The 23,784-nt window shown below is 46.0% G+C and overlaps 2 protein-coding genes across 2 annotated transcripts; both read right to left on the reverse strand.

Moving 5' to 3' along the window:
- Positions 1 to 1,926: 1,926 nt before the first annotated feature.
- Positions 1,927 to 6,811, reverse strand: LOC105854104 (chromosome unknown open reading frame, human C1orf162). The gene is made up of 6 exons (XM_012730068.1): positions 6,773 to 6,811; positions 4,149 to 4,196; positions 3,351 to 3,438; positions 2,925 to 3,019; positions 2,603 to 2,655; positions 1,927 to 2,468 (listed from the first exon to the last, which is right to left on the reverse strand). Exons 2-6 carry the CDS (start codon positions 4,183 to 4,185, stop codon positions 2,271 to 2,273), a joined length of 471 nt encoding a protein of 156 aa, XP_012585522.1. The 5' UTR covers positions 4,186 to 4,196; positions 6,773 to 6,811; the 3' UTR covers positions 1,927 to 2,270.
- A 7,203-nt stretch (positions 6,812 to 14,014) lies between these two features.
- On the reverse strand, positions 14,015 to 23,767 carry ATP5F1 (ATP synthase, H+ transporting, mitochondrial Fo complex, subunit B1). The gene is made up of 7 exons (XM_004689654.2): positions 23,643 to 23,767; positions 23,315 to 23,351; positions 19,751 to 19,896; positions 17,671 to 17,834; positions 17,172 to 17,297; positions 15,440 to 15,619; positions 14,015 to 14,418 (listed from the first exon to the last, which is right to left on the reverse strand). Exons 1-7 carry the CDS (start codon positions 23,680 to 23,682, stop codon positions 14,341 to 14,343), a joined length of 771 nt encoding a protein of 256 aa, XP_004689711.1. The 5' UTR covers positions 23,683 to 23,767; the 3' UTR covers positions 14,015 to 14,340.
- Positions 23,768 to 23,784: the final 17 nt, after the last annotated feature.

Below are 23,784 nucleotides of genomic sequence, written 5' to 3' on the forward strand. Positions count from 1 at the left end.
AACTCATGCGGAAGTGGCTTCAGATTCTCAGTGCTGTGCTTTAACCCGCTGCGCCGCCAGGGAGGGCCCAGTCCTGCTATTTTAAGGTAACATTCCCCACTGATGCCCCATCAGAGGGAGGACCACCTGGTACGTGATCTAGGGGTACAGCGAGGTACACAGACGCTGCCCTTCCGCTTGCTTTTTAAGTTTTGGGGGCGGAGCTTTCAAAGGGCATGTAACCTAGTCTGCAACTCCTTGGGCAGCGGAACGCTGGCTTGGCTGTGGGAAGGGTGGGGCTTGCCAGGGCACCTCTGTCCATCAGATCTTGGGGTGCAGGGCTGTGACCCCACATGTCTACAGCTAGTTTGTATTGCACTCTCCAGTCCTGGCTATGCTTGTAGTGTCGCTGGTATCGAGTCCTCTCCTTTTTCTCAGTTCACTCAGCACTGAAATGGGGAATGAGAGCAGTTCCAAAAATTTTTTTTTTTTAAAAAGATTTATTTATTTGTCATATAGAACTGGGGTACAGGCCAGAGGTGCAGGGGCAGTGAGAGGATTCACCAGAGACAGAGCGGGGAGCAGAACAGGCAGATGGACGAAGCACACTGCTGAGGGGAGCAGCGGGCGGGTCAGGAGAGGTCTGCCGCGCTACGTGGTCCCCTCCGGGGCAGGCGGGGATCGAACTCATGCGGAAGTGGCTTTAGCTTCTCAGTGCTGTGCTTTAACCCGCTGCGCCACCAGGGAGGTTTCCAGCTCCAGAATGTTTTGCAGGGGATGTGCAGCCCCTCTCCCCCACGCACCTCAGTTATCAGATCCCGCACCCCACACCCCCAGGGGCAGTCAGTGGTGCTTTCTTCCAGAGACATTAACTCTGCAAGCACGAGCACACGCACTCTCAACCTGAACAGAGCCACATTCTGTCCAGCAGGTCGCACTGGACACTGTACCTTGGTGCTCTTTTCCCCGGTGGCTGCGCTTGGCCCACGGCATCTCTATAGACATCCGGGGCTTTCCCAGCCTTCTCCTGTTAGCAGAGTTAATCACCATAGAGAAATGTGCTCACCAACCTGGTTTGAATTATTAGCAGTGTGAACGTGGACAAATTATTTAACTTCTCTGTGCATGTATCACCAGCGAGAGTAATGGTGGCGGTCAGCTCCTCGTGCTGTGCAGACTCCACGAACACAGCCACAAGTCCCGGTCACCAGTTCCAGCTGGACACCGACAGCCAGCCTACAATTCAGCTCGTCTGACACCGACACAGTGGGGGGCCCATTCCCACAAGGCTGCGCCCTCCCCTCCCTGTGGATGCCAATCACACATCCGGGATCTTACGGATTTGTTTCTGTGTCTGACGGAATGGCCAGAGACTGGAGGGTCCAGTGGACCTCCTTGCTTTCACTGGATTTGTGAGAGCAGCTCACAGCTCTCAGAGAAACACTGTACTGTAGGCTACTGGTTTATCACAGAACGATGCCGCACAAGAACTGCCAGAGGAACAGCTTCCTGGGGCAAGGTGTGCGAAAGGGCTGAGCTTTATGCTCGCTCCAGGCAGGCGCGAAGTCTCCCCAAATGTCCACAGGTCCCGGCCCAGAAGCGCTCTGAATGCCATCCTTTGGGTGGCTCCAGAGGCTTCATTACAAGCATGATTAACTCACTGACCACTGAGTGATCGATTCAACCTGCGGCCCTTTCTACCCCAGTGGTCAAGGGGATGAGACTGAAGCCTCTGACGCTTTAATCAAGGGGTTAGTTCCCCTGGCAAGCAGCCTCTCTCCTAAGGTAAGTTCCAGAAGTCACCTTATTAACATAGCAAAAGCCTTCCCCCGCTTTCTGGTCACTTAGGGAATCCTCGCCAGCTATGAAGACCAGCTATGTATTTATTTAAATCACAGTATCCCATGTGCCATGCGCTCAACACAGTGCCCAGAGCATAACAAGCCTCACTGAAGTTTTAGGCACCGTAACGAATGCAATTAAAAGCGCATAGGCAACTTTCCATGTAAGCAGGATAAAGAGAATGTTAAACGTCTTGGCCACCGCCTTCCACAGTGGACGTACGTACTCGCTCTCCGGCCAGTGGTCAGTGTGTGTCCTTGCCCTCAAAGGGCTCACAGACTGTCAGTCCAATGGGAGGGTCAGGAAAGCGACTGGCTCTTGGTCTTGCAAACTGCTGGCTAACACGGCCAGCTCACACCCAAGCAACTGCGGCGGTCGGTTCACAGCTCTGTGCTCCAGAAAAGTCCAGCGGCAACTTGCTACATGAAACAAAGCGGACAGGAGTGTGTTCAGGTCTTCTTGGCAAGGTGGGGCGAGTCTGTCGCTTTAATTTGAGCATAGATTGAGGGGTCCGAGGATGCAGAATGGTACATGGATGACGAAGCGCTCTTCCCTTCCTGGATTTTGAAGGTCATGCTGGCGTAGGTAAGCTCATCCTCTGGGGGTGACAGCTGGGGGTGACATGCTGGCTTAGGTAAGCTCATCCTCTGGGGGTGAACAAGGACGGGAGGGTGGGGGAGTTCAATTTGGAGAATGGGGTCTCTTCAAACAACCTAACCCTTTGGCCAGAAGGACCCGTCAAAGACTCACTGGCCCGGTGGGCACAGCACAGCCCTCTTACCTTGGCTAAGTGGGGATCTGAGAGGGGTTCCAGGGCCTGGGCACTGAAGTGACCTGTGTGAGTGCAGGAAGAAGGACACATGTCACCCATGGGAATGGGGGAACCTGAACCCTCCTCTCCTTTCGATATTGGGTGAATGGGCAGAGGGGGAGCAAGGGGTGGAGATGGCAAGGGGGGCGCTGAGGAGGGCAGAGAGGACGGTAAAGCATTCGCCGCAGAGAGGGCAGACGTGGCACATTGCACCTGCCCTCCTGTCCTCCACCCGCACTTCCTGTTCTCCACGGCAGAGAAGGAAGACGACCCCCACCTCCTACAGACTCACGTTTTCTGCAGCTCCTTATGATGAGGAAGACGAGGGCCACCAGCAGCAGCGTCAGTAGGACCCCAGCAAAAAAGGCTAAGAGCAGGTGTTCTACACTGTTTGGGTCAAGAAGGGAGCAGATGATGCATCAGGGTTTGGGAGGAACTTTCCCCAAAAGAAGAGAACCACCTTGCCCCTCTGTGGGTCAAAATATTCATGGGCCCCCACGCAGCAAATGTCACCTAGAGGTTTAGGGTGTTCGTGGGTCCTTTGTGGCTAGCTGACCCCAGGTGAACAAGAACCTGCCTGACTGAAAAGCTGACCTGGGTCTGCTGCGGCTTCCGGTGCTTCTCCCCAGACCTCCTTCCACAAGTCCAAGGGTAAAGCAAGCCAACCCCAAATCAAATACCTCATAGCACAGATGAAAGGGCGGAGAGCGCCACTTACTTGGGGCGGCACTCTGGCCTCCTAGAAGTGGTCGTGTCTGGGCAGGGCGTAGAAGTAGTCACAGGGGCTGTGGTGAATTTGGGGGCTGCTGGGGTTGTGTGTGAGAAAGTGAAAAGGGTTCAGTGTAGCCACCGCTGATTAGGAATCATTCCAGCTTCCATGTCTCCCCCTCCTCACCCCCATGCCCCACCCTTTCTAAGCCACCCATGGGGCTCAGAATGGCGCTACAACTTACAAAAGGAGAGACCACTCAATTTGTAGATTCTGGATCCTTTGACATAGAAATGAGAACCGAAACTTAAAACACAAGTGTACACATGAGAGAGAGGCCAAGCGTTGTGCCCTTTGATTAAAATACCCCGCGTCTCTCCCTTAAGGATGGTGGGGCCCTGAGGTCACCATGCTCCCTCTGACTCTCAGGCAGAGTCTCTCAGGGCCAAGGAGCAGAGACCAAAGTAAAAGCCAGACCTAGTATCTCCCAAAGCCCCTGGGTCTTGGAGCAGCCACATTTTCTTGCCTGCTCATCTGCCTGCATAACAGGGCCCAGCAAGGGGCAAGGTCTTCCAGGAGCTGCATAAGTAGCTGGACAGCAGGGAGGTGGAACTTATTCTCATAAACCAGCCAGCCAGCCCATACCAAGCACAGAACCACTCTTCACTCAAATGTAGAGGGCCAGGCCTCTCTGTACCATGCTGGAACCTGATTCCTGCAGCTTCACAAATGTCCTGTTGAAGTCCAGTTTCTGGTTACTACTTTAACTGAGCAGTGAGCAGGAAAGGCGGTCTGTCTTGAACTCACCACTAGTGGTTTTAGGCTTGGAGTTGTTTCCTCCCATGTCGACTACCTCTGAGAAGAGAAAAAGGAACCTCTTAGAAAGTTTGGGAAGGAGAGGCGGTGGAGGGGCGATTCAGAGACTGGAATCCTAAGGACAGTTACAATGAGAGAGGCAAGTGGTGGGTGGACGTATTAGTGCGGTCAGTGGTCACACTGACCTCACAACTCCGAAACCAGTCCTCAGTTTCCCAGGTCCAGAAATTTGATCTTATGGGAGTTGATCGATTGCCCTAGAACTGACTCCCTGTCACCAACTCATAGGAGACTGATGTATAAACTGGAATGCAAAAAGACCCTATGGTGTTAGTGAGTGCATTCTCTTCATCAGAACACAAGGCCTGAAGCATGATGTTGCCGGCCCTCCCTGGTAGAGCAATGGGTTAAAGCGCAGCACTATGAAGATCTCCACAGCCCCTGCAGCACAAGTTCGATCCCTGGCCAGGGAGCTGACCCATGGTGCAGCAGACCTCTCCTGACCTACCCGCTGCTCCCCTCAGTAGTGGATTTCAGTAGATCTGCCTGCTCTGTTCCCCACTCTGTCTCTGGGGAATCCTCTTGCCCCCCAGCATCTCCGGCCTGTACCCCAGTTCTGTAAGTATCAATAAATCTTTAAAATTTTTTTTTTTTAAAAAGCATGCTGTTGGCTGGTGAGCACTGCATTGAAGTAAGCACAGGGCAAGAACAGGTGGTTTCAAGCTGGTGTCACTGAGGGCTGTGTAGGTCCCTCCCTCTTCCCTGGCAGAGCTGGGTGAGCTTTGACAAACTCTGGAAGGTCCTTCCTTCACACTTCAGTAAACACACATCTTTTCAAGTATGCTGTGATCCCTTATCATCTGTGCAATTATTCCATTTGTTAAATTAAGCTTTTTATATTTCCCTCCTTTTATTTATACAAAGCATAAAGTACCTACAAGCAGAAAAGCAAGATCACACAAATTTTCACTACCTGTTAATACTGCACATTTCCTTTCTGTTGTGCTCCCATGCATTTTGAATGCGTTTAGTTTTTACCTGTCCACCAGTTTTACTGAGATATAACTGACAGATACCACTGTGTTAATGGAAGGTGTGCAACATAATGACTTGACATATACATTGCAAGATGGCCACCACAATAAGTTTGGACTGTCTACCCCTCATGTAGCTGGAGTTCTTCCTGGTGATGAGATCTCCCCTCTCAGCAACTTCCAAGTATACACTGCAGCACTGTGACCTTCAGCTGCCATCTAGCAGTCATGATCTCACAGCTGGAATTCCCATCCAGTTTGCTCCCTCTTGGCTGCTGCCCAGGTTTTCTGTATTTATGGGATCAGGTTTTTCAGATTTCACATATAAGTGAGATGGTACTCTATCGGCACCAAGATTTTTCAAACTTAGTTAAGATACTTTCTTGCTTTCTGGGAAAAAATGGTTCCACTTTTATGTAAACAATACAACAAAATTTTAGGAAGCTCCAATTTTGCAGCCAGAGAAGAATTTTTGGTTCTCTTTTAACCTGCTGTATTTTATGGTGATTTGTGTAGAAGACGAATGCCATCAGTAACATATGTGTTTTCTCTGTTCGGCCCTCAAAAGTGAGGAAGTGTTCACGTTCTAAAAGCAACAGCGACACTGTTACGTGTTTTGCAGTCAGCCATTCCTTCAAGAGCGCTGCAGGATGACAGGAAGTTTCCAAACAAGAAATTTCATGAGAATTTTGAACCATGAAACAAAGTTCACCATCTACAGAGGAGCCAGCGGTGGTAATGATTTTTCGAGCACTTTTTCCTTCTTTCGAATTTGTCAGTCCACAGTACTCTCTGGAGGGTACCATCAACCCGGGTAGGTGTAGCCTCTGTTATGTTGAAATATGTTTGTACTTTCCATGGAGCTGTGCTAGACCGACAGTGGAAGAGGAGAGGATTGTTGGTTTCTGGGCCTCTCAGCCTTCCCAGCCATGGCTCTGAGCTTACAGCCATTTCAAGAAACAGAACTAAGATCTCCTTGAAAAGTGCTGGGTCATAATACGCGTTACATGTTTGAAAACTGCTGAAAGAGTAGATCTTAAAGGTCCTTGTCACACACAAAAAAGACCTGTGACTATGAATGGTGACAAGACTTATTGTGATCATTTCCCAATACATACAAAAACTGAATCATTATGTGATACAGCTGAAACGAATACAATGATATATGTAAGTTATACCTCAATTAAAAAATATACACATGCGTATTTTAAGAAGTTGAGTGGCCTCATCTTAAAAGACAAAACCATCACACGGTGCCTCAGGGAAATGGCCACTTACAGATCCCAGCCAAGAAAAACAGGACACATAATTTCCTTTAAAAAAAAAAAAAGACTCAAACATTTAACAGAAGCATGCATTAAAATAGCAACAGTGCTATATACACTTTTTCATGTTTTTTTCCCTGCCCTGAAGACTCTTACTGATTGCTATAAAGTCCACTACCAAATGCCATTATTCAAATACAATCCTTCCCTCATCAAAGAAAAAGCAAAAATGATAAACTCCCCTACAACTGAACGCCATTTGCTTTGGGTGAATAGTTGTCTCATCCAGATTAGAAGCAGGGGTAAAAGGGTTTACCTTCTTAGACAAGGTCCGGTTATGAGCTGCAAGTGTCCGGGACTGAACTTTGTTCTGACTTCCGTGCTGCTCCTGTGTTTCAGAAATGATGAAATGATTACTATCACTGTCATTACCACATGAAGCTGTGTCACGCAAATCACTTAATGAGAGCAGACTTCCTCTTTGAGACCTACACTCTCCATATTTTTTATCTTATTAGCGAATACCTTCTTTTGTATCTTCTGAAACATGAACACCGGGACGTACAGGAATAAGGCCGATGTACACGGCTGAAGTATTTCCTGAGTGTCCCTTTAGTCTCACGCCTGATATTGCGGGGGGTAGAACTACGAGTCAGCTGCGTCACCACCGACTAGCTCCTATCCTCCCAAAGAGAGGAGGTTGATAAAGAACCAAGAAAAACCAGCAGCATGAACAGCAAGTGCTAGCTGCGCAGACTGTGTGTCAAGAGGGTGGCAATGCCAAGAGAAAGCTAAGCCTGCTCATTTATTTAAATCCTTTGCTTATCATTAAAATGATATTAATACCTTGTTAATAACAAATGACTAATATGGAGTATATTAATAAATTGCACTCGCTAAATAAACACCATTGGCCACACACTGGGCCAGGTGCTGTGGGTATTTAGGTGCTGTGGGTATTTTGGTATTTGGGGAGCAAGACAGAAAAGCCTCCTGAAGCTGCCATCTATCTGAGGCCAGAAATAGGCAAGACGGGCACACCACATGGCATGGACAGAGTGAGGAGGTAGAGGGCGCAGGCTGGGAAGGCCTGCCCACAAACGGGGTCCCGGGGGGTGGGGCGGGGCTGGGGTAGGGGAGGGGTGGTAAGGAAAGGCGGCGAGAGCCTGGGTGAGGTTTCAGGCCCAGGGCAGGGCAACCGGCAGGCCAGGTCTCCTGGGGTCGCTGGCAGAGCCGGGGTAGAGCGGTGGGAAGTGCAGTGGACCTGGACGGCGGCTGGAACATGGGTGGCAGTGGGGTGGAGGGGGGCAGTGTCAGGGGGCTGTGTGAGGTCCCGGCTCAGGACTAGCTGCTGAGGTTCAAGTGAGGGATCCAGCATGGTTCATGGCTCCCAGCTGTCAGGGGTGGGAAGCAGAACACAGCTACGTGGCTGGATTTGAGTGAGACTGTGGAGGTCTTTAAATCGAACAAAGTACATATTCTAGGTATTAGTAAGGAACCGCGTGGGTTTGGGAATCAGGTCATAATATGATGAACACAGCCTTCAAGGAAGGTCATTCCATGCCGTCAAGGGACAAGCCTACAACAGTTTGGTAATGAGGTGACGACCTTTACTCAAGGGAAACAGTCCACAGACTGGGCACAAACGGAGCCCATTTACTTCTCTCAGGTACTCAAGGTCAGTAAAGACGGTAACACCCGAGCACCGTGAAATGGGTGCACCCCGTGCCTGCTACATCACAGGGCTCAGCTGACCAGCACTCACAGGACATAGCTGGCAGGGAGACTGCCTCCACCCACCACAATCCACCCATCAGCTGCAATTAGCGCGCACCATGGGGCAGGGCACAGACGTCTGGGGAAATGCTGCCTCCCAGCCCATCCTGACTTCAGTAAGCCCACCTGCCCCAGATCCCTTGGGTGCTAGGCTAAGTACTGGCTTTAAACCACGAGAGCCCGAGAGAAGTCACTGGGGCCACACAATGGAAGCACTTACTTGGGAACAGGAACCACGATTTGACCCATGACCAAGAAGCTCTCCTGAGGTGTGTCCGGCCGGGTCAGGGCCGAGGGGAGCTTTAAAGGGTCAGCCAGGGAGGCAGTGTGAGTCCGGTCCTGAAGCTCCTGTTAGGCTGATGTCCATCTGTGCGCCTGTCTCCTGGCAGAAGGCCGCAGTCACGATGGGCACGTGATCCCTCGTCATTTTTGCAGTTACCAAGTGTCTGAGTCGGGCTGTTTAATTTCCATCTGGAAGGTTCAAAGCAGCAGGTAGAGGCAGGATGGAGGCTGACTCAAAGCAAGTCCCACAATACCCTAAGCTATTGTGGGTGGAGAATGAGACAAAGAAATGACACTAGGGAGGTGTGAGCTAGATCTCACTTCATAAAGTCAGACAGGCAGGAAGCTAACACGCCGACAGGACTGTAGGTTCCAAGCTGGACATCCGAATACAGAGAAGAAATAGCATGATGAACTCAAGGATGTCAAGTCTTAACTCTCAAGGTCTGAGCGAATGCCCCGTTTTCATTCATTGCCAGCACGTGTTGAACACCTACTACGTGCCAGGTGCTATTCTAAGTTCTCAGGACAAAATGGTACTTTCAGGCTGGTAATGCACCCCTCAAAGAAAGGGGGAATTGCAGCCATTCCAAGCGCTGCAAAGGTGTGGGACCCCTCCCCCCACCCCAGGTGACCAGGGAATGCTTCCTGGAGGAAAATACGTCAACATCTGTAGTGTGTAGTAGTTCGACTGGGGCTGGGGGCAGAGGAGGGTCCATCCGAGCAAACAGAACATCCGATAGTCTGTACTAGAAAGGAGGGCAGAAAACAGACAAGCGTGATTTGCTGAAAGAGCAAGGGAATGTGATATGTGATATAACTTGGGGGTGCTAGGGTGCCATGGAAATGGCGCAGAAGAAGCTGAAGAGGTAGAAAGGGGCCCGTTCCTGTTGAGATTTGTCTTTATTATAGGAGAGCTGGGTTTATCGATAGGAAAGGTATTTAAACACGAGTAACACAATCAGACACGTTCAGAACAATCGCTGAAACTAGGGCAGGAGAGAACAGATAGGAAGGCAGCTACACAAACATAAAAAGGTTAGTTGGGACATGTGTAAAGTGATGCAGAGGGTAACAGTAACTTGAATGAGGGGGACAGCTAAAGGATGAAGAGATGTAAATAAACTTGAGGGATATCAGGACAGTGGTCGCAAAAACTCTGATCGAAGGTAGCACCAGAGAACAGGAAGCGGACCCAGGCAAGGAAACGTCAGTAGTTTCAGATTTAGCATGAGGATTAATGAATGAACCAGATGTTTACTGAGCATCTGACCCAACACTTTGCTAGGTTCTGGAGTAAATGTGCATAAGGAAATGTTGTCAGACATCTAGACAGGGTGGAAATGGGGCCCAAGAGAAGGCTACACAGTCAGGAGAGAGAGAGGCATCAAGAAAATCTTTATAGAAGTATTGCATCTTACTTAGTTTAGGTGCTTCTGCAACATTCAGTCACAGAGGTCAGGCAGGCAGTTGGGACACAGAGGTCAAGCAGGCAGTTGGGTGCATGGCCTGGGATGTGTGAGTGGGGCCTAGATTTGTGTGGGCGGACAGTACAGTTCTCAGTCGTGGTTGGCGGTGCTGGGCCACAAGTTGTGGTTGAAGCAGATCTCCTCTAACCCCTTCCGCTACAGGGTGATCTGGAGGTTTTGTGATAAGGTGAGGTTCGAAACTCTAATCTAGACCATAGAGTGATGTTTCTCTGGAGGGTCACCTAAGCCTGCAGTAGGCCCTTTATAGAATAAAGAAATGCTTCCACGGTATGCTATTGAGATTTTGGGGTCGTTTCTTTTTCTTTTTTTTTAAGATTTATTTGTACATACAGAATTGGGGTACAGGCCGGAGGCTCAGAGGCGGTGAGAGGCTTCACCAGAGACAGAGTGGGGAGCAGAACAGGCAGATCGACGAAGTACACTGCTGAGGGGAGCAGCGGGCGGGTCAGGAGAGGTCTGCCACGCCATGTGGTCACCTCCGGGGCAGGCGGGAATTGAACTCATGCGGAAGTGGCTTTAGCTTCTTAGTGCTGTGCTTTAACCCGCTGCGCCACCAGGGAGGGACGATTTTGGGGTCGTTTCTTATCTCACTTAACCAAGCTTGGCTAATGAACTGTGACCCAGAGTAGGAAGTTATCAGAGGCCATGGGGATGGGGATCATCATTCAGGTACCGTATTTAATTATAGAATGAGACTAAAAATTCCTAGGGTCGAACTCTGAGGAACACCAATATCTAGTGAGCAAAAAGAGTGGAGTCAGCTAAGGAAATTGAGAACAGTTATAGCAACAGTAGCATAAGAATTTGCTATTTGAAGCCATGGAGGAAAAGCTTTGGCCAGCGGTGCTGAGAGCTGCTGAGAGATTAACTAAAAGGAAGGCTGGGAAGAGCTGATTGGATTTGAAATGAAGCACTTGCAGCTTGTTTACTGAAGCAGCTTGCAGGTGGTGGTGGTGAGGGACTTTGGTGGGTTGAGGAGTGAATGGAAACTCTCAGACACAGGGCAGATAGGATCTTTCGCTATCTCTTATCAAAGAAAACCAACAAATTCTGGGCATAGTATCTTAAATATCATAATTTAAAAGTCATGACTGAGGTTGGCTCGCGGGGAGGAGTCTGGTAAGATGTTGGCAGCGTGACGACACCAGGCTCTCCTCCAAGTACTCACAACTGTGCTGTGGTGGAACAAAGGGTCAAACTGTGACATCCACTCCCCACCCGAGTGAAGACTGTAATGTTCTTTCAAGTTTTGGCTCTGGATGACTTTCTCTTCTGTTTACTAAAAAGAAATGCAGCGGTACTTACTACCTGCACTGGGGGCACAGCAGTGGACAGATCTCAGTGAGCTATTCCTCAGTTTTCTCGTCTTTTGCAACTTTTAATTCTTTATCTTCACAACTCCTTTCTCTCCTTCCACCCCCAAGTTGACCTGGTTTCTTCTCTCCTACCACACACTTGTCTTCCAACCTGTTCTATGTCGTCACTTATCTTCCTAGCAAACATCTTTTAAAGACACTTCACAAATAACATATAATTGGCCAGTGACTTCATGCAAGAGAAAAAAATAAGTCAAAGATTAGAAAGGAAGAGTTGAGTAAAACTGGAGCTAATATTTGCTCTGGGAATTGGCACCAGAATTTGGTTAGCTGGCACATGTTGGGTCGAGAAGTCATGCATGTTGAGTTCAGGAAACCAAGGCTAAACGCTGCCCAAAACGGGAAGTTGTTTGCGTTAGACACCCTGAAAGGGAACCCACATAGGTGAACTAAGCAAACGCCATGCCTTGGGAGAGAAATGATAGGGGTCCTTGTCACAGTTGTCTCCTATTGCTGCAGTCACAAATGACATCAATTATAGAGGCTTATCGCAGCTACATTTATTCAGTCTGGTGCACAGGATTCCTTGCTTTAGGGTCTCTCCAGACTGCAGTTTAGCTATTGAGTGGGACTGTGGTATGAGGCTCAAACTCCCTGTAATTACTGGATGAATCCGTAACCTGTGGTTCTGTCACTGAGGGTCCCAGCTTCTTACCAGGAATCTGTCCTCAGGTCCTGCAAGTGGCCTGCCATTCCCTGCCGTGGCCCTCGCCACTGGCAGTTCCCAACATGGCAGTTTGCTTCAAGGGCAGCAGCAGGTGATACTACCTAGGTAAAAGAAAATGCAAGCAGGACGTTGCCCTCATCTGTTAGAACTGACTAAACCAGGGACTGGTGAGCCCTGCCCAAGTCACTGGCCCATTAAACTGACCATGAGGTGCCACGATGGTGTGAGACCTGACTAATGATTAGCTCATTATAATTTCCTGGAGGGAGAAAGCAGAGAGCTGCAAGTGCAGCTGGAATATAACCCATCCACACATGCCCAGTATGGCCCAACCCAGAACACCTGTGGCACTGCTCTCCTCACCCCCACCCTGTGGACTTGTCCTTAAACATCTCCCAGTCAGGTTATTGCCCCTTTCCCCAACTGGCTCCCTCATGCATGCACCTCTAACAAAGCCTTGCTGGCTCAGTGACAACTAGTGCCCTCTGATGAGTTCTTTCACTAAGGGGCAAAGGGCCTGGTCTGGGGTTGAGGCAGTGACCAACAGTCTTTGCAGTATGCTGTGATGGAGTCTTACACTACCTATGTAGTGACGGAGGGCCAATCTCATCAACTTCACCTCATGAAGTAATCTGGTCAAGGGAGAGGCAACACACCACCTTTGCTATATTCTATCGATTAGATGCAAGTCTAGATTCCTGCTGAGCTTAGGGAAGGTTATATTGGAACACAAACACTATGTATTTTACTGAATTCTGCCTTTCCATTACACTTGCTTATTCCAATTTTGTGTCCAGGTAGTGGAAGACAGAGAAAACAAAACAATTTTTCCTTAGGACTTCCTAACCACAAACCTGCTATCTTCAAGGAACAGGGCGGGGCTGGTGAGATAACCTAAAATGCTTGCTGTCACACTTCCCTAGCACTCTGCGCTAGAATCCATACCATATAGTACATTCTTGTTGCTTTTCTGTTTTTTACTGAGCCAAGTTCTATTATTTCCGTGTGACTGGTGCAGGGTGGTTGTGAGCAAAAACTAGTGTGTTGATAATTTTTGTTAAATGTGTATTTGGAACATTTCTGCTGACCCAATCAAAGTCTCTTTAAGCAGCACCAAGAGATGTTAATCTCTTCCTACATTAGAAGATTAAGAACTAAAACAGAAAAAGAAAAAAAGATTAACCACCATTGAGAAATACAAATCCAGTGACTGTTAATAAAATCTTGAAAAGTATATAGAAGTTAATAACTACCCACGGGGCACACACTTTCAATTATTTCCTGTATGTCAAGGTGTCCATTTGTCATGGTATTATTAAAAATTGAAAAACTAAGCTCTAAGCCCCCACTCCTTGCCCAACAGTAGTCTGGGAGACTTGCGGGGAAAAGGGAGCGACCGGGCTGCCATGGACCAGGCGCTTCATGCTGACGACCCGCCCGTCAGGCAGGCCACACCCAAGACTAGTCACCCTAACTCAGCAGCTGCTGGGGACCCTCACTCTGCTCCGCAGCCCTCTCCTGTCTGGCCCGCTACTTCTCTCATCAGTGCACTTCAGTAAATCCATCTTTGCTGTTTCCTGCTGTCTCCATGCTTTCAGCCTGCACCTCGGCCTGATGGCGATGTTCTCCCCACAACACATGTATTTATAATTAAATTCTTATACAAGGATGGGAGAATCAAATTCAGGAAAAACAAAGGGCAGAATTTTCTGATTTGTCTGCTGAATTCTTAATGATTTTATGGCACACTGAGTATAAGATTATAACATACAAAGTGACAGTCAATTACACGGCAATATCCAGTATCACTTTCAGATACTTCAATACTAAAATCTTTAAATTCCCTAATGCCAAAAATGGCTCACTACTGAGTGGTCTTATAAACAAGATAGCAATCTGATGACATTTTAACTTTTACCCTCCTGAGAAATGTACAGTATGTCAGAAAACTATACAACTTGAAAAGCCCTGTTTTAACTGTCACTTTATTGAAAGATGGTAGAATTACAGAGTTAAACTAGGATGTGGTGATCTTTACTCAGGTACCAAATTTTATTAAAAAGCAAACTGCTCATTCAAAAGTAATCATGGAACAATCCAAAATGCAGAGCAAGGATGAGAAACATCTCAGGCCAACAGATTACTTTAATTCTCTCACTATGTGGTACTGAAGAACGTTTTCATTTTTAAGGAAAGAGCAGCTGTAACTTCAGCAGTCAGCAATACAGAGATTCTGTCACACAGACCCGCTCCCATTCAGTCAGTGTTTCTGTCTCCATCGGGAGAGACGCATTTACAGAACTGGCTGTGCTTGAGCCTTCTTTGCCAGAAGCTTTAAATCTGCAATGCACTTGGCAATGGTCTCCTTTTCCTGTGATAAAGAAAGGAATCTGGTCAGACCTCTTCAAATCATGGAAGGGCACAGACACAGTCAATGTAAAGGACACCTCCTGCAAGCACAGAACCTCAAGAAGAATTACTGGCTTAAAATGACAGACTAAGCAGGGAGGTTTAGAAGTAAAACTGATTATTTGACATAGGGGTAATACAATTTATTTTAAGCAAATCCAGGGAATTAGTAAAAGCCCCCAGGGCATAGCTTTTATGAGTGAAATGTGCCTGGAGTCTGAAGCTAAATACACCAACCATTAATGTTAGCTGAGACAACTAATAACTATGAAAAAGACCAACTTAGGAAACAGTAGTAGAGGTACGTTAAGAATAAAAATAAGTTTTTAGTCTCTTCTCAATACTTATTTCCCAAGTTTCTTAAATAAGTCTATTATTTTTATGTAAAAGAGAAATGAAAAAAAAAAAAAAATCCACCAGATGTTTGTAGACCGTTTTTTGAGTTCTAATGGGTAAGCAGAAAGTGACCAGAAATACCTAAATATACTATGTATCTGGAAAAGTAGAAATCATTATAAGTAAATAAAGAATACAACTTTAAAGAGTTTAGGTGAACAATGGAAAACATCTTCCTATTCAAGACAAAGGAATTAAGCAGCTCGCAAAAGGAAATGGAATGAAAATCACTGAATTAGAAAATTCAGGCGTTGTCTGGTTTCTGTTTCAGACAAACTCGGTATGCTGGTAAACTGCCCAAATGATGGAACTTGAACAACAGTCTGCAACCAGTATCCTCACTCATCTTCCCAGCGCCTCTGCAGTGAGAACTGTGCCAGGTCTGTCTGTGAGGTGAGCAAACTGAGGCGGGTACACCACGGCAGATTCGCAGCGTCTCGTGTTGCCACCACCCAGAAAAATGAACCAAGGACACGTCACTGTCTCAAGGCCAAAGGCTCCTTGCGGGCAAATCCTATCCTGACAGCACAGACAGCTGTTCCTCAAGAACATCAGCCCAACTCCAGAAGCTTCGACACATCGGATACCTGCTGTGCAGAGATGCTCTGCACCACGTGCTTCTCCACCCAGTTTATCATGTGCTCCTGCTCCTTCCGAAGCATCATATTCTGCACAGAGATGTGGTAGTCCAGGCGGTTCTTCACCTCCTTGTACACTTTATGCAGCCGGTCCCGGTAAGTGACTTCCAAGGCCATAGCGATGTTATTCTGCAGCAACAGTAAGCCGGGATGAAAAGTGCCCACAGGTGGAAGATCCCACTCCTTCACCACTCTGGTATCGTATGCAATGTTAAAAACGCACCATGAATAGGTAACACATGCATATTGAAAAAGAATCCTGATATATGTGGTAAGAATGTACTTAAAGTATGTAATGAAAAATAAATCTCCTGGCTTACTGAATTTATTGTTTTAAGTTATGTTTATACTCATAGGTTTTCTAGGTATATAGTCAGGGAATCTATAGTCTTTCTAGGTATATAAACAGGTCACTTCACCCTTTGTTTTCTCATTTTTAGGTCTCTTATTTCTGTCCCTTTTCTAGTACCAGCTAATATTCTCCGGAATACTAAATAACTAGCGGCATCTTCAGTCTGGTGAGAAACGTTATTGGTGTTTCTGTTAACTATAAAAGTCTGAGCTAATAACCGAAAGTACACCCTTAGTACTTCTAGGTACTTTCTGGAGTTCATTTGTTGTTCTGCTTCTTTCGCATAGTGTCTCTATTATCTCCTTAATTATGCACGCTCAGCAAATGCTCCTAATGCTGTTTCACTGGAAAAAAGGAAGCAGAAGAGCTCTTCGACCACTCCAGCCCAGCTGCCTCCACACTTCGCCTTCCTTTCGAACGATGGCCTTTGGCCTACTGACGGACAGCGCTCCCATTCCACGTAACCATTTTTCTCTCTCTACTCACTTCTCAAATGGTAACATGTGATCACACTTTCCATCTTGAAAAATAAAATCTTTTGATTCCTACATTCTACCTTTCTAGTTGTTAATTATGTGCTGACCATTAGAGTGAAACTTGTTGACGTATTAAACAGTTGTCTATCATCGGACTCCAATTTTCTTTCTTCCATCTTTTCTTCGACCTACTCCAATCAGTTCACTAAAATAGCCCTTAAAATGTCACCAGGAAGTCTCCGTTCTGCAAAATCCTATGAAAACTTCTTAGGCCCTTTATTACTTAATTGTTAAGTAAGGCGATCACAAGCTGAAATGGTTGTTGTTTCCAAGCCATGTTCCCGATGTGCCCTTTTTATTGCTGTGTTACCAACAAGCTCATGACTTCCCTAAGTCTAGGCCAGAGTTCTCCCCATCAACTCTAGACCCATTTACCCAATGGCCTATTCAGCATTTCTATCTGGCTAACAAATGGGCATCTCAAAGCAAAGCACACGAGAGCAGAGGCTGCCTGCAGCAAGTCCGGGGAGATCACGCCGCCCCACTGCTCAAAAAGCTCAGTGCCTTCTGCTCCCATTTCCTGATCAGCTCTAAGTTGATGACTCTTTTCCTTTTGTGTGGTTCCAAAGTGGGTTCCTTTGTGACTTACACCATTTCTCATTTTAGACATTGTAATTATTTATTCACTTACTGGTCTCAAATGTCTAAATAGTCATAATTACCAACTCCCAGCCACATTTTCTTTTCAAAATAATGTTCAATCTATTCAACTGTATCTCATCCAAGAGCCCAAATTTTTGTTTCTGAGGCACCCAGTGAGTGATTTTTCTCCTTAGAGAGTTTTGAAACCTACCCTCTGGACATCAAAAAGGTAATGGCGCTTTTGGACCAGGGCCTGCTGGGACTTCTCCATCTCAATGGCATCCTGGATTTGCTTGATGGAAGCCTGTTTCACCTCCTCCAATTGGGCAATTTTTTGCTGCAATTATGATATTTACCATAAAGATCAGTGAAGGCATTAAGGTTAATAAAATTTATTTTATGCTAACTCAAAAGCTCCCACAAGAAAACACACATATCTAAGGAGAAATGCAACTGCACAAACCTTTAAAAAAGAATTGCCTATAGTAACTAAGCTGTAGCTGTTTAATGAGCAAAGTTAGAGAAAAACTGGAGAAAGTCTGCTAGATTTTTAAAACTTTATCCCAATTAGTAACTAATATTAACACAACTGTAATCTTCATACTTACATTCGCTCTGTATGCTACTCCCCCAACACTCATATATATCACTTGGTGGCCCTGACACTTCAATTAAGGTCTAAAACGGGATATAAGGATTATGGTTCTTACCTCATTGAGCTTATCAGCAAATTCCCCAATAGAAGCACCGTATTTTTTAACCATAAAGACAAGCAACCCTATTGTTGATATGGCAGAGAAGGTGTCTGGGGTCACCACATATATTTCCTTGGACAGAAAATACAAGATCAGTCCAGTTCCAAGCACATAGGGTCCTAAAAGCAGAAAGAGTTGTTTTATGATGGATCTGGTATGTCTAAAAGGAAAAGGTACTTCTTTCTTTGATTAGTTGAAGGCAGAATTACATAACTAAAAATCATCAGATTCACACAACACCAAGTAGAGAAGCATTGTAGAAGAGTGAAAAAGAACGACAAAGTCTGACTCTGACTCTGCATCCTCAAAGAAGCTGAGCACGTACATAACTAGCTTGGTTTCTTCATCTGTAAATGGGAACAGTCCATTCTCTTCTCTTAAGGGTTGGTGACATTGAAATGCGCGCGCACGCGTATGCCTGGCACAACTGCTCAACCAACAGGAACAATTCTACAAAGGTGCCGTGTTACTTCCTAAGTAATTTGTACAAAACATACTACTTATTGAATGGGAACATCAAAGTGAAACTGCTCTACTCTTATTTTTATTGAATAAGAACTTGCACAACTGTGAAGCAGCATGTATATGAAAGGAAGGATTAAATATCAGATTTTATATTTTCTGTTGTAACTATTTGTAAGGTTATCTTTTGAATCTTTCTTCAGGCAGAGTTCTGAAAGGACACAAACCATCACTTCTATCTTTAAGGATTTTTCTCTGGGAAATCAAAGATAGTAGGCAGGGAAAAAGCAGGCACTGGGCCTCCCTGATGGCCTAGGGGGTTAAGTCTCAGCACTATCACCACTACAGCCTGAGTTCCATCCCCGGCCAGGGAGCTCTCCCACATGGCGCAGCAGACCGCTCCTGTCTTGCCTGCTGCTCCCCTCAGCAGTGTACTACATCCGTCGGCCTGTTCTGCTCCCCACTCTGTCTCTGTGAGTCCTCTCACTCCTTGCACTTCTGGCCCACACCCATTCTTCTATGTAAAAATTAAAATTAAAAAAAAAGGCCTTTAAGACAGTATTTTCCAGTGTTTCTCAGCAATTCTAGCACCAAAGGATGTTAGGATGTATTGTAGAATAAGAGGGCTAGATTCTCAAGTACATTTTCCCCAGACTCCCGCAGTTTCAAAAGTTTTTTTTTAAATTTCCCTCCAAATATACAAATTTTAAATGTGATTAAAAAAGTTTTTTTTAATCATTTCTTTTTCACCCATTTTTATCACCTATGGAGATCTGAGAAAAACTCCACTTCTTACAACTTCGTGTAGGCAAATACTACTTTAGGGTTAGGAAAAACTTTAGTGACTTCCAATGTTCCATGGGAGTTGGGTCTCACGAAAAGGCGGTACGAGCAGTAGAAAGAACATTAGATGTAACCAGAGGCGTAGGTTCCAGTCGCACTCAGTCACCAAGGAGAGAATAAATTTCAGCAAGTGCTTTGTCTCCCAGTTCTCCTGGGTAATAAAAATATCTCCTGGGCTCAATTTAACAATTAAGTAACATAAATGAAAACCTAACACATTGTAAAAATATAAGGTTCCAGAACAGCTTAGAACTCTTTAGAAGGAGGAGAATTGATAAATATGGCCCAATTCCTTTCTGTACTCATATGCATCATGTAATAGTACACTGCCTTTGCTGGCTTTAATTCACAGATCTTCTCATATACGGACAATATATATGACACAGTTACTTATTTCTTTGTTGTTTATTCTATGTAGTAATTCTACAGTTACACCTCAGTTCACCATTCTAGGTCCCCAACAGTGCATTGCCCCTAATTCAGTAATTCTGGTCTATCAACAAGTGGAGGCAATGCAGTAAAAACTCAAGTTTAAAATTCCAAGCAAACTTACGTAAGACAAATGAGAGGATTCAAATCAACTGTTACATTGCCTCTTGCCCAGCATTCTTTTAAAAACAGTTGACCTGGTATATACGGCATACATGAAGAGGTGAGAGGTTCCTAAAACCCTCGGTTAACACAAACCATACCACCCAAACACACTACCTAACACTGCGCAAATACTCACCGGTTATTCCGGTTTTAGGGTAAAGGAACTGGAAGAATTCCTCAGGGATCAGTCCCAGACGAACCTTTCCTCCATATTCAGGAAGAGGTGGGACAGGCGCAAGACTTGGCTGCCCTGTGTGAAAGATTCTCGTTGCCTGCAATGCCCTATAGGGAGCAATTTCACAAATGTAAAGCCTGTTCTTTAAAGAGAAAACAATATAGGAACAATCAGCAGAAACAACTACCTGGGGTGAAGAATGAGATGATTTCTGATGGACAGTACAGATGGGAACAGGCGGGTCAGGGCCCAAGAACAGAGTGTGACAAGAACAAATGACTTACGTAGAAGGTATGAAACCCTCCACTCAAGTGCTACAACCCTTCTAAAAGCCTCATAGGGCATCTGTCTAGCACCCTCTATGTCTATTATTAGCGCAAATAATTAAGAACAGACTCTGCAACCAGACATCTGGTTCAAATCCCTGACTTGCCATTTTAACTTAAGCTTCTGTAATCTCAGATGTCTCTAAATAAAATGGGGATACTATCACTTTGTGGGGCTGTCTGTATTTGAATATGTACATAATGAAGAGAAAGGTGCTTTGCAGGAAAAAGTCCTGTGTAAACGGCCAGTACAACATGCCCACTATGTTGTGTGCACCTCGCTGGTAAGAACTTTGACCCTTCTGAATGTTCTCTGTGATGCAGGGCTAAAACTGCAACATGAAACAGGCCGCTACAGTGCTGAGTAGCTCTAATGCTCATCTTTGACTGAAATGCTGCTAGGCACATCCTCAAAGCAACTGGCCCTAGTTTTATTTGAATTTTCAACATACCATTCATATTTCATGTGTCTGGGTTAAATATTTCAATTTGACCCACAATCCTGACTGTCCACCACAATAAGCTCTGCTTTTGCAAAAAAAAAGAAATGAGGTTTATAGAAGTGAATGTTCTAAATCTTGAGATGAACACATCCTGTCTAAATAAATATTGAGAACCAGCCATTACCATTATTAGTCTTGAACTACTGTGCTATTACTGTGGACTTATTAACCATTCTTGTTTTGAAGTAGCCTACGATTGCATTTTCAGCAGTTAGCGTACACTGGTATCTTATTAAACTTCTGATAAAACTCCCGAGTTTTTTTCATATCTGCTGTCAAATTAGTCTTCAAATTCTCAGTCTGTTTTTACCCCCAACTGCCTACCCTTGCAATGTATGAATTTCTATTTCATTGATTTTGGCTCATTGTTTATGTTGGTATTATTTCTGTCTTCCCAAATGTTAGCGACTCCTCTACCTCCTTGAAATGTGAGTCATCTTCATTAACATTTTAGGCTATGAACAACTCATGGCTGTGGAAGGCTATTTTGTCTTGCAGAGTGACTAGTGGTGCCCCTGCGACGATCTTTACGCACCGAATGCCGGCAGCATGTCCCCTCCCACCAGTGGTGAGGGCCAAAAACGTCTTTAGACTTGCCAAGTGCACCGTAGAGGACAAAACTGTCCAGGTTGAAACCACTGATTTAATCCACAGCATTAGAGAACCTGCTTTATTTAGGCAGACACAAATCCTCCCCCCTTTGGCTGTCTCAGTTTAAGTTCTTATCCTTTCTTGCCTCAACTAGTTAATAATCCAAAATCTGGTCTCTGCTTCTCTTCAAATACCACTTAAACCCAGATACCTCCACACTGCAGCCAAAGGCAGATTTCATTTTAACACGCTTCAAGAGGCTCTATTCTGTCTACAGAACACAAACTAGTTAATACATGATCCAGCACCTGTCAGATTTGATAACCATAGCCTCCTCCATTCTCCTCTAACCATAAGAAACTACGTACAAAACCAACCAATCAAAAACCAACCAATCAAAAACAAGCCTCATGCTGCTCCTTCTTCCTCCTTTCACTCAATGACTGTCAAGCCCAACAGCCGACAGAACATCTCAAGCATAACTTTACTTATAAAGGCTTCTCCAACCTTGAGGTAACATTGATCCAAAACTTTCTACTTAAGTCAGGCACTGGAAGCTGAGCAATGAGCAGACAAGGTCCCAGCCTTTAATATAATGGAAGTGTGGGGATATTATATCCATACACAATTTCAGGTAACTACAATTTCAGGTAACTACATTATGAAGAAAAATAGAGCAAGTAAGGGGACGGGGAGCAAAGGATTTGGGGGCTGGCTTAGTTGGTAGAAGCCAGGTAAATCTGAGCCAATGACCTACAGAAAAGCAACAAAGACCCTAACGATAGGTTGGTGGTTTTCAGAAGCAGCAGTTAGACGAGTTTAGCTGGAGAATGAGCTAAAAAAAAAGGATGGGAGAGACAAGTCAAGCGACAGGATGCGATCAACTGATGTTGGGTTTTCTGAGTTGTAGTTAAGTTTGTATTTTATTTTAAGCATGCTGGGGGGACTCTGAAGGGCTTTAGGGGACCCACAACATCCCTCTGGCTTCTCTGAGAGTGGGCTATAATGGGAAAAGACAGAGATGCAAGAAGACTCAGTAACATGCTACTGAATAGGTAAAAACTGGTGGTGGTTCACATTCCAGTATTAAGTGGGAGAAATGGTCAAATCCAACTATCATGTAAAGAGACTTGTTACATTAGTTATCAAATGTGAAAAAATAAAGGGCGTTTTCTAAATCTCCCATATCGTTATTGTATATACGGACTGGATTATTTGTTTACCCATCTGCATGGTATTTTCTTTCCCTTCTAAATCAGAAATAGCCAATGACAGCCTCACTTTATTGCATGCACAAAAATTAATGACAGGTTAAAGTCACTATTCAAAGCATAAGTTAGTAATCAAAGTTTGCTAGATTTAGCCTAAGGATAAAAATACAAAGGAGTAATCCTAAAGAATCCTAAAGAAAATGGATAAACTTGATGAAGTAATATCAGCTGCTAACATTTACTGCAAACTATGTGTCAAGCTCTGTATGTAGCAAACGAAGCCTGTAATGTTCATAACCCAAAAGTGCTATTAATGTCCATTTTGCAGATGAGGAAAGTGAGGTGACCGCGGTGTGCTGAGCCAACCAGGCGTGCCTTGCTCTTCTCAACCCTGACGCCCTCCCTCTAAGGTTCCTCCTGTGGCCGCTACTTAGCCCGACTCATTTTTGTACCTTTGGTTATGTGAAAGAGACAGGACAAATAGTTACCAAATCGAATAGTTTCTCTAAAGTGGGTATTCTGGCAGTGAAAGTCACACTCTGGGAGACAGACTGAAAAACGACATGCTTTGTCGTTGTACTAACAAAACTTGTGGGGAGAGGCTGGGGCCGCTGTGCTCAGCTGAAGGTCACCAGGGAGAGGGGAGGGGCTTAGAAGACACCACCCCCAGTTCCCAGCTCAGTGAGAACACATCACTTATCCCCTTGATTTTGTCTCTGGGTGATAAGAACGCGGTACCAGGTTGGCAGTGACAGAACTCAAAAGTGTGCAATGAGGCTTTAAGCGTCTCAAAATGAAAGAAAGGTCACTGCAGGCCTAAAGCTAAGCGGAGTTCCGAAGAGGTGAGGTCAAGCGACAGAACACTGACGGGGGCGTACAGCGCCCCTCACTTACCCCGGAGCGAGAAGGGCTGCGCTCTTCAGAGAGGGGGCTGCAAACGTACAAAGGCGCTGGTCAGCAAGGTCAAGGTGAAACGCGCTGTCCCTTCCACGCCCCCGCGGCGTCTGAGCGCTAGGACCACGCACCCGCAGGGGCTGATCACGAGGACCTTGCACTCGCGTCCCCCGAGACCCCGCACACTTTCGGGGCCGCGCGGCTGCTCACTCAGGCCCCGGCTCGAGGCGTCTTTCCTCCACCCCCTCCTCCCGCCGGCTCCCCGCACCCCTATACGCGCTTTTTCCTATTCACTCCGACTGCCCGGGCTAGAATCTACACCTCTTACCCGCTGCAGCGGCGGCAGAAAGTACGACCCGGGACAGCATGGTCAGCGAGGGAGCAGGCAAGTCTTGGCGTCCCGGTGACCCCCAACCAGAGAGACTGTCAGGGGCAGGAGCAAGATGGTCGCTCGGAAGTCTCGCGAGAAG

Source organism: Condylura cristata, unplaced genomic scaffold (assembly GCF_000260355.1).
Source record: "Condylura cristata isolate star-nosed mole 26May11 unplaced genomic scaffold, ConCri1.0 scaffold00026, whole genome shotgun sequence".
NCBI classification, from domain to species: domain Eukaryota; kingdom Metazoa; phylum Chordata; class Mammalia; order Eulipotyphla; family Talpidae; genus Condylura; species Condylura cristata.

What these genes read in the sequence shown, in the direction of transcription:
- LOC105854104 (XM_012730068.1), bottom strand. Translation starts at nt 4,185, where the DNA reads ATGGGAGGAAACAACTCCAAGCCTAAAACCACTAGTG. An exon ending in CAAGCCTAAAACCACTAGTG is followed by an intron (nt 3,439 to 4,148) that starts GTGAGTTCAAGA and finishes ACACAACCCCAG; the next exon opens with CAGCCCCCAAATTCACCACA. An exon ending in CAGATCCCCACTTAGCCAAG is followed by an intron (nt 2,469 to 2,602) that starts GTAAGAGGGCTG and finishes GTTCACCCCCAG; the next exon opens with AGGATGAGCTTACCTAAGCC.
- ATP5F1 (XM_004689654.2), bottom strand. Translation starts at nt 23,682, where the DNA reads ATGCTGTCCCGGGTCGTACTTTCTGCCGCCGCTGCAGCGG. An exon ending in TTGCTGATAAGCTCAATGAG is followed by an intron (nt 17,298 to 17,670) that starts GTAAGAACCATA and finishes TCATAATTGCAG; the next exon opens with CAAAAAATTGCCCAATTGGA. An exon ending in ACCTTTTTGATGTCCAGAGG is followed by an intron (nt 15,620 to 17,171) that starts GTAGGTTTCAAA and finishes CTGTTGCTGCAG; the next exon opens with AATAACATCGCTATGGCCTT.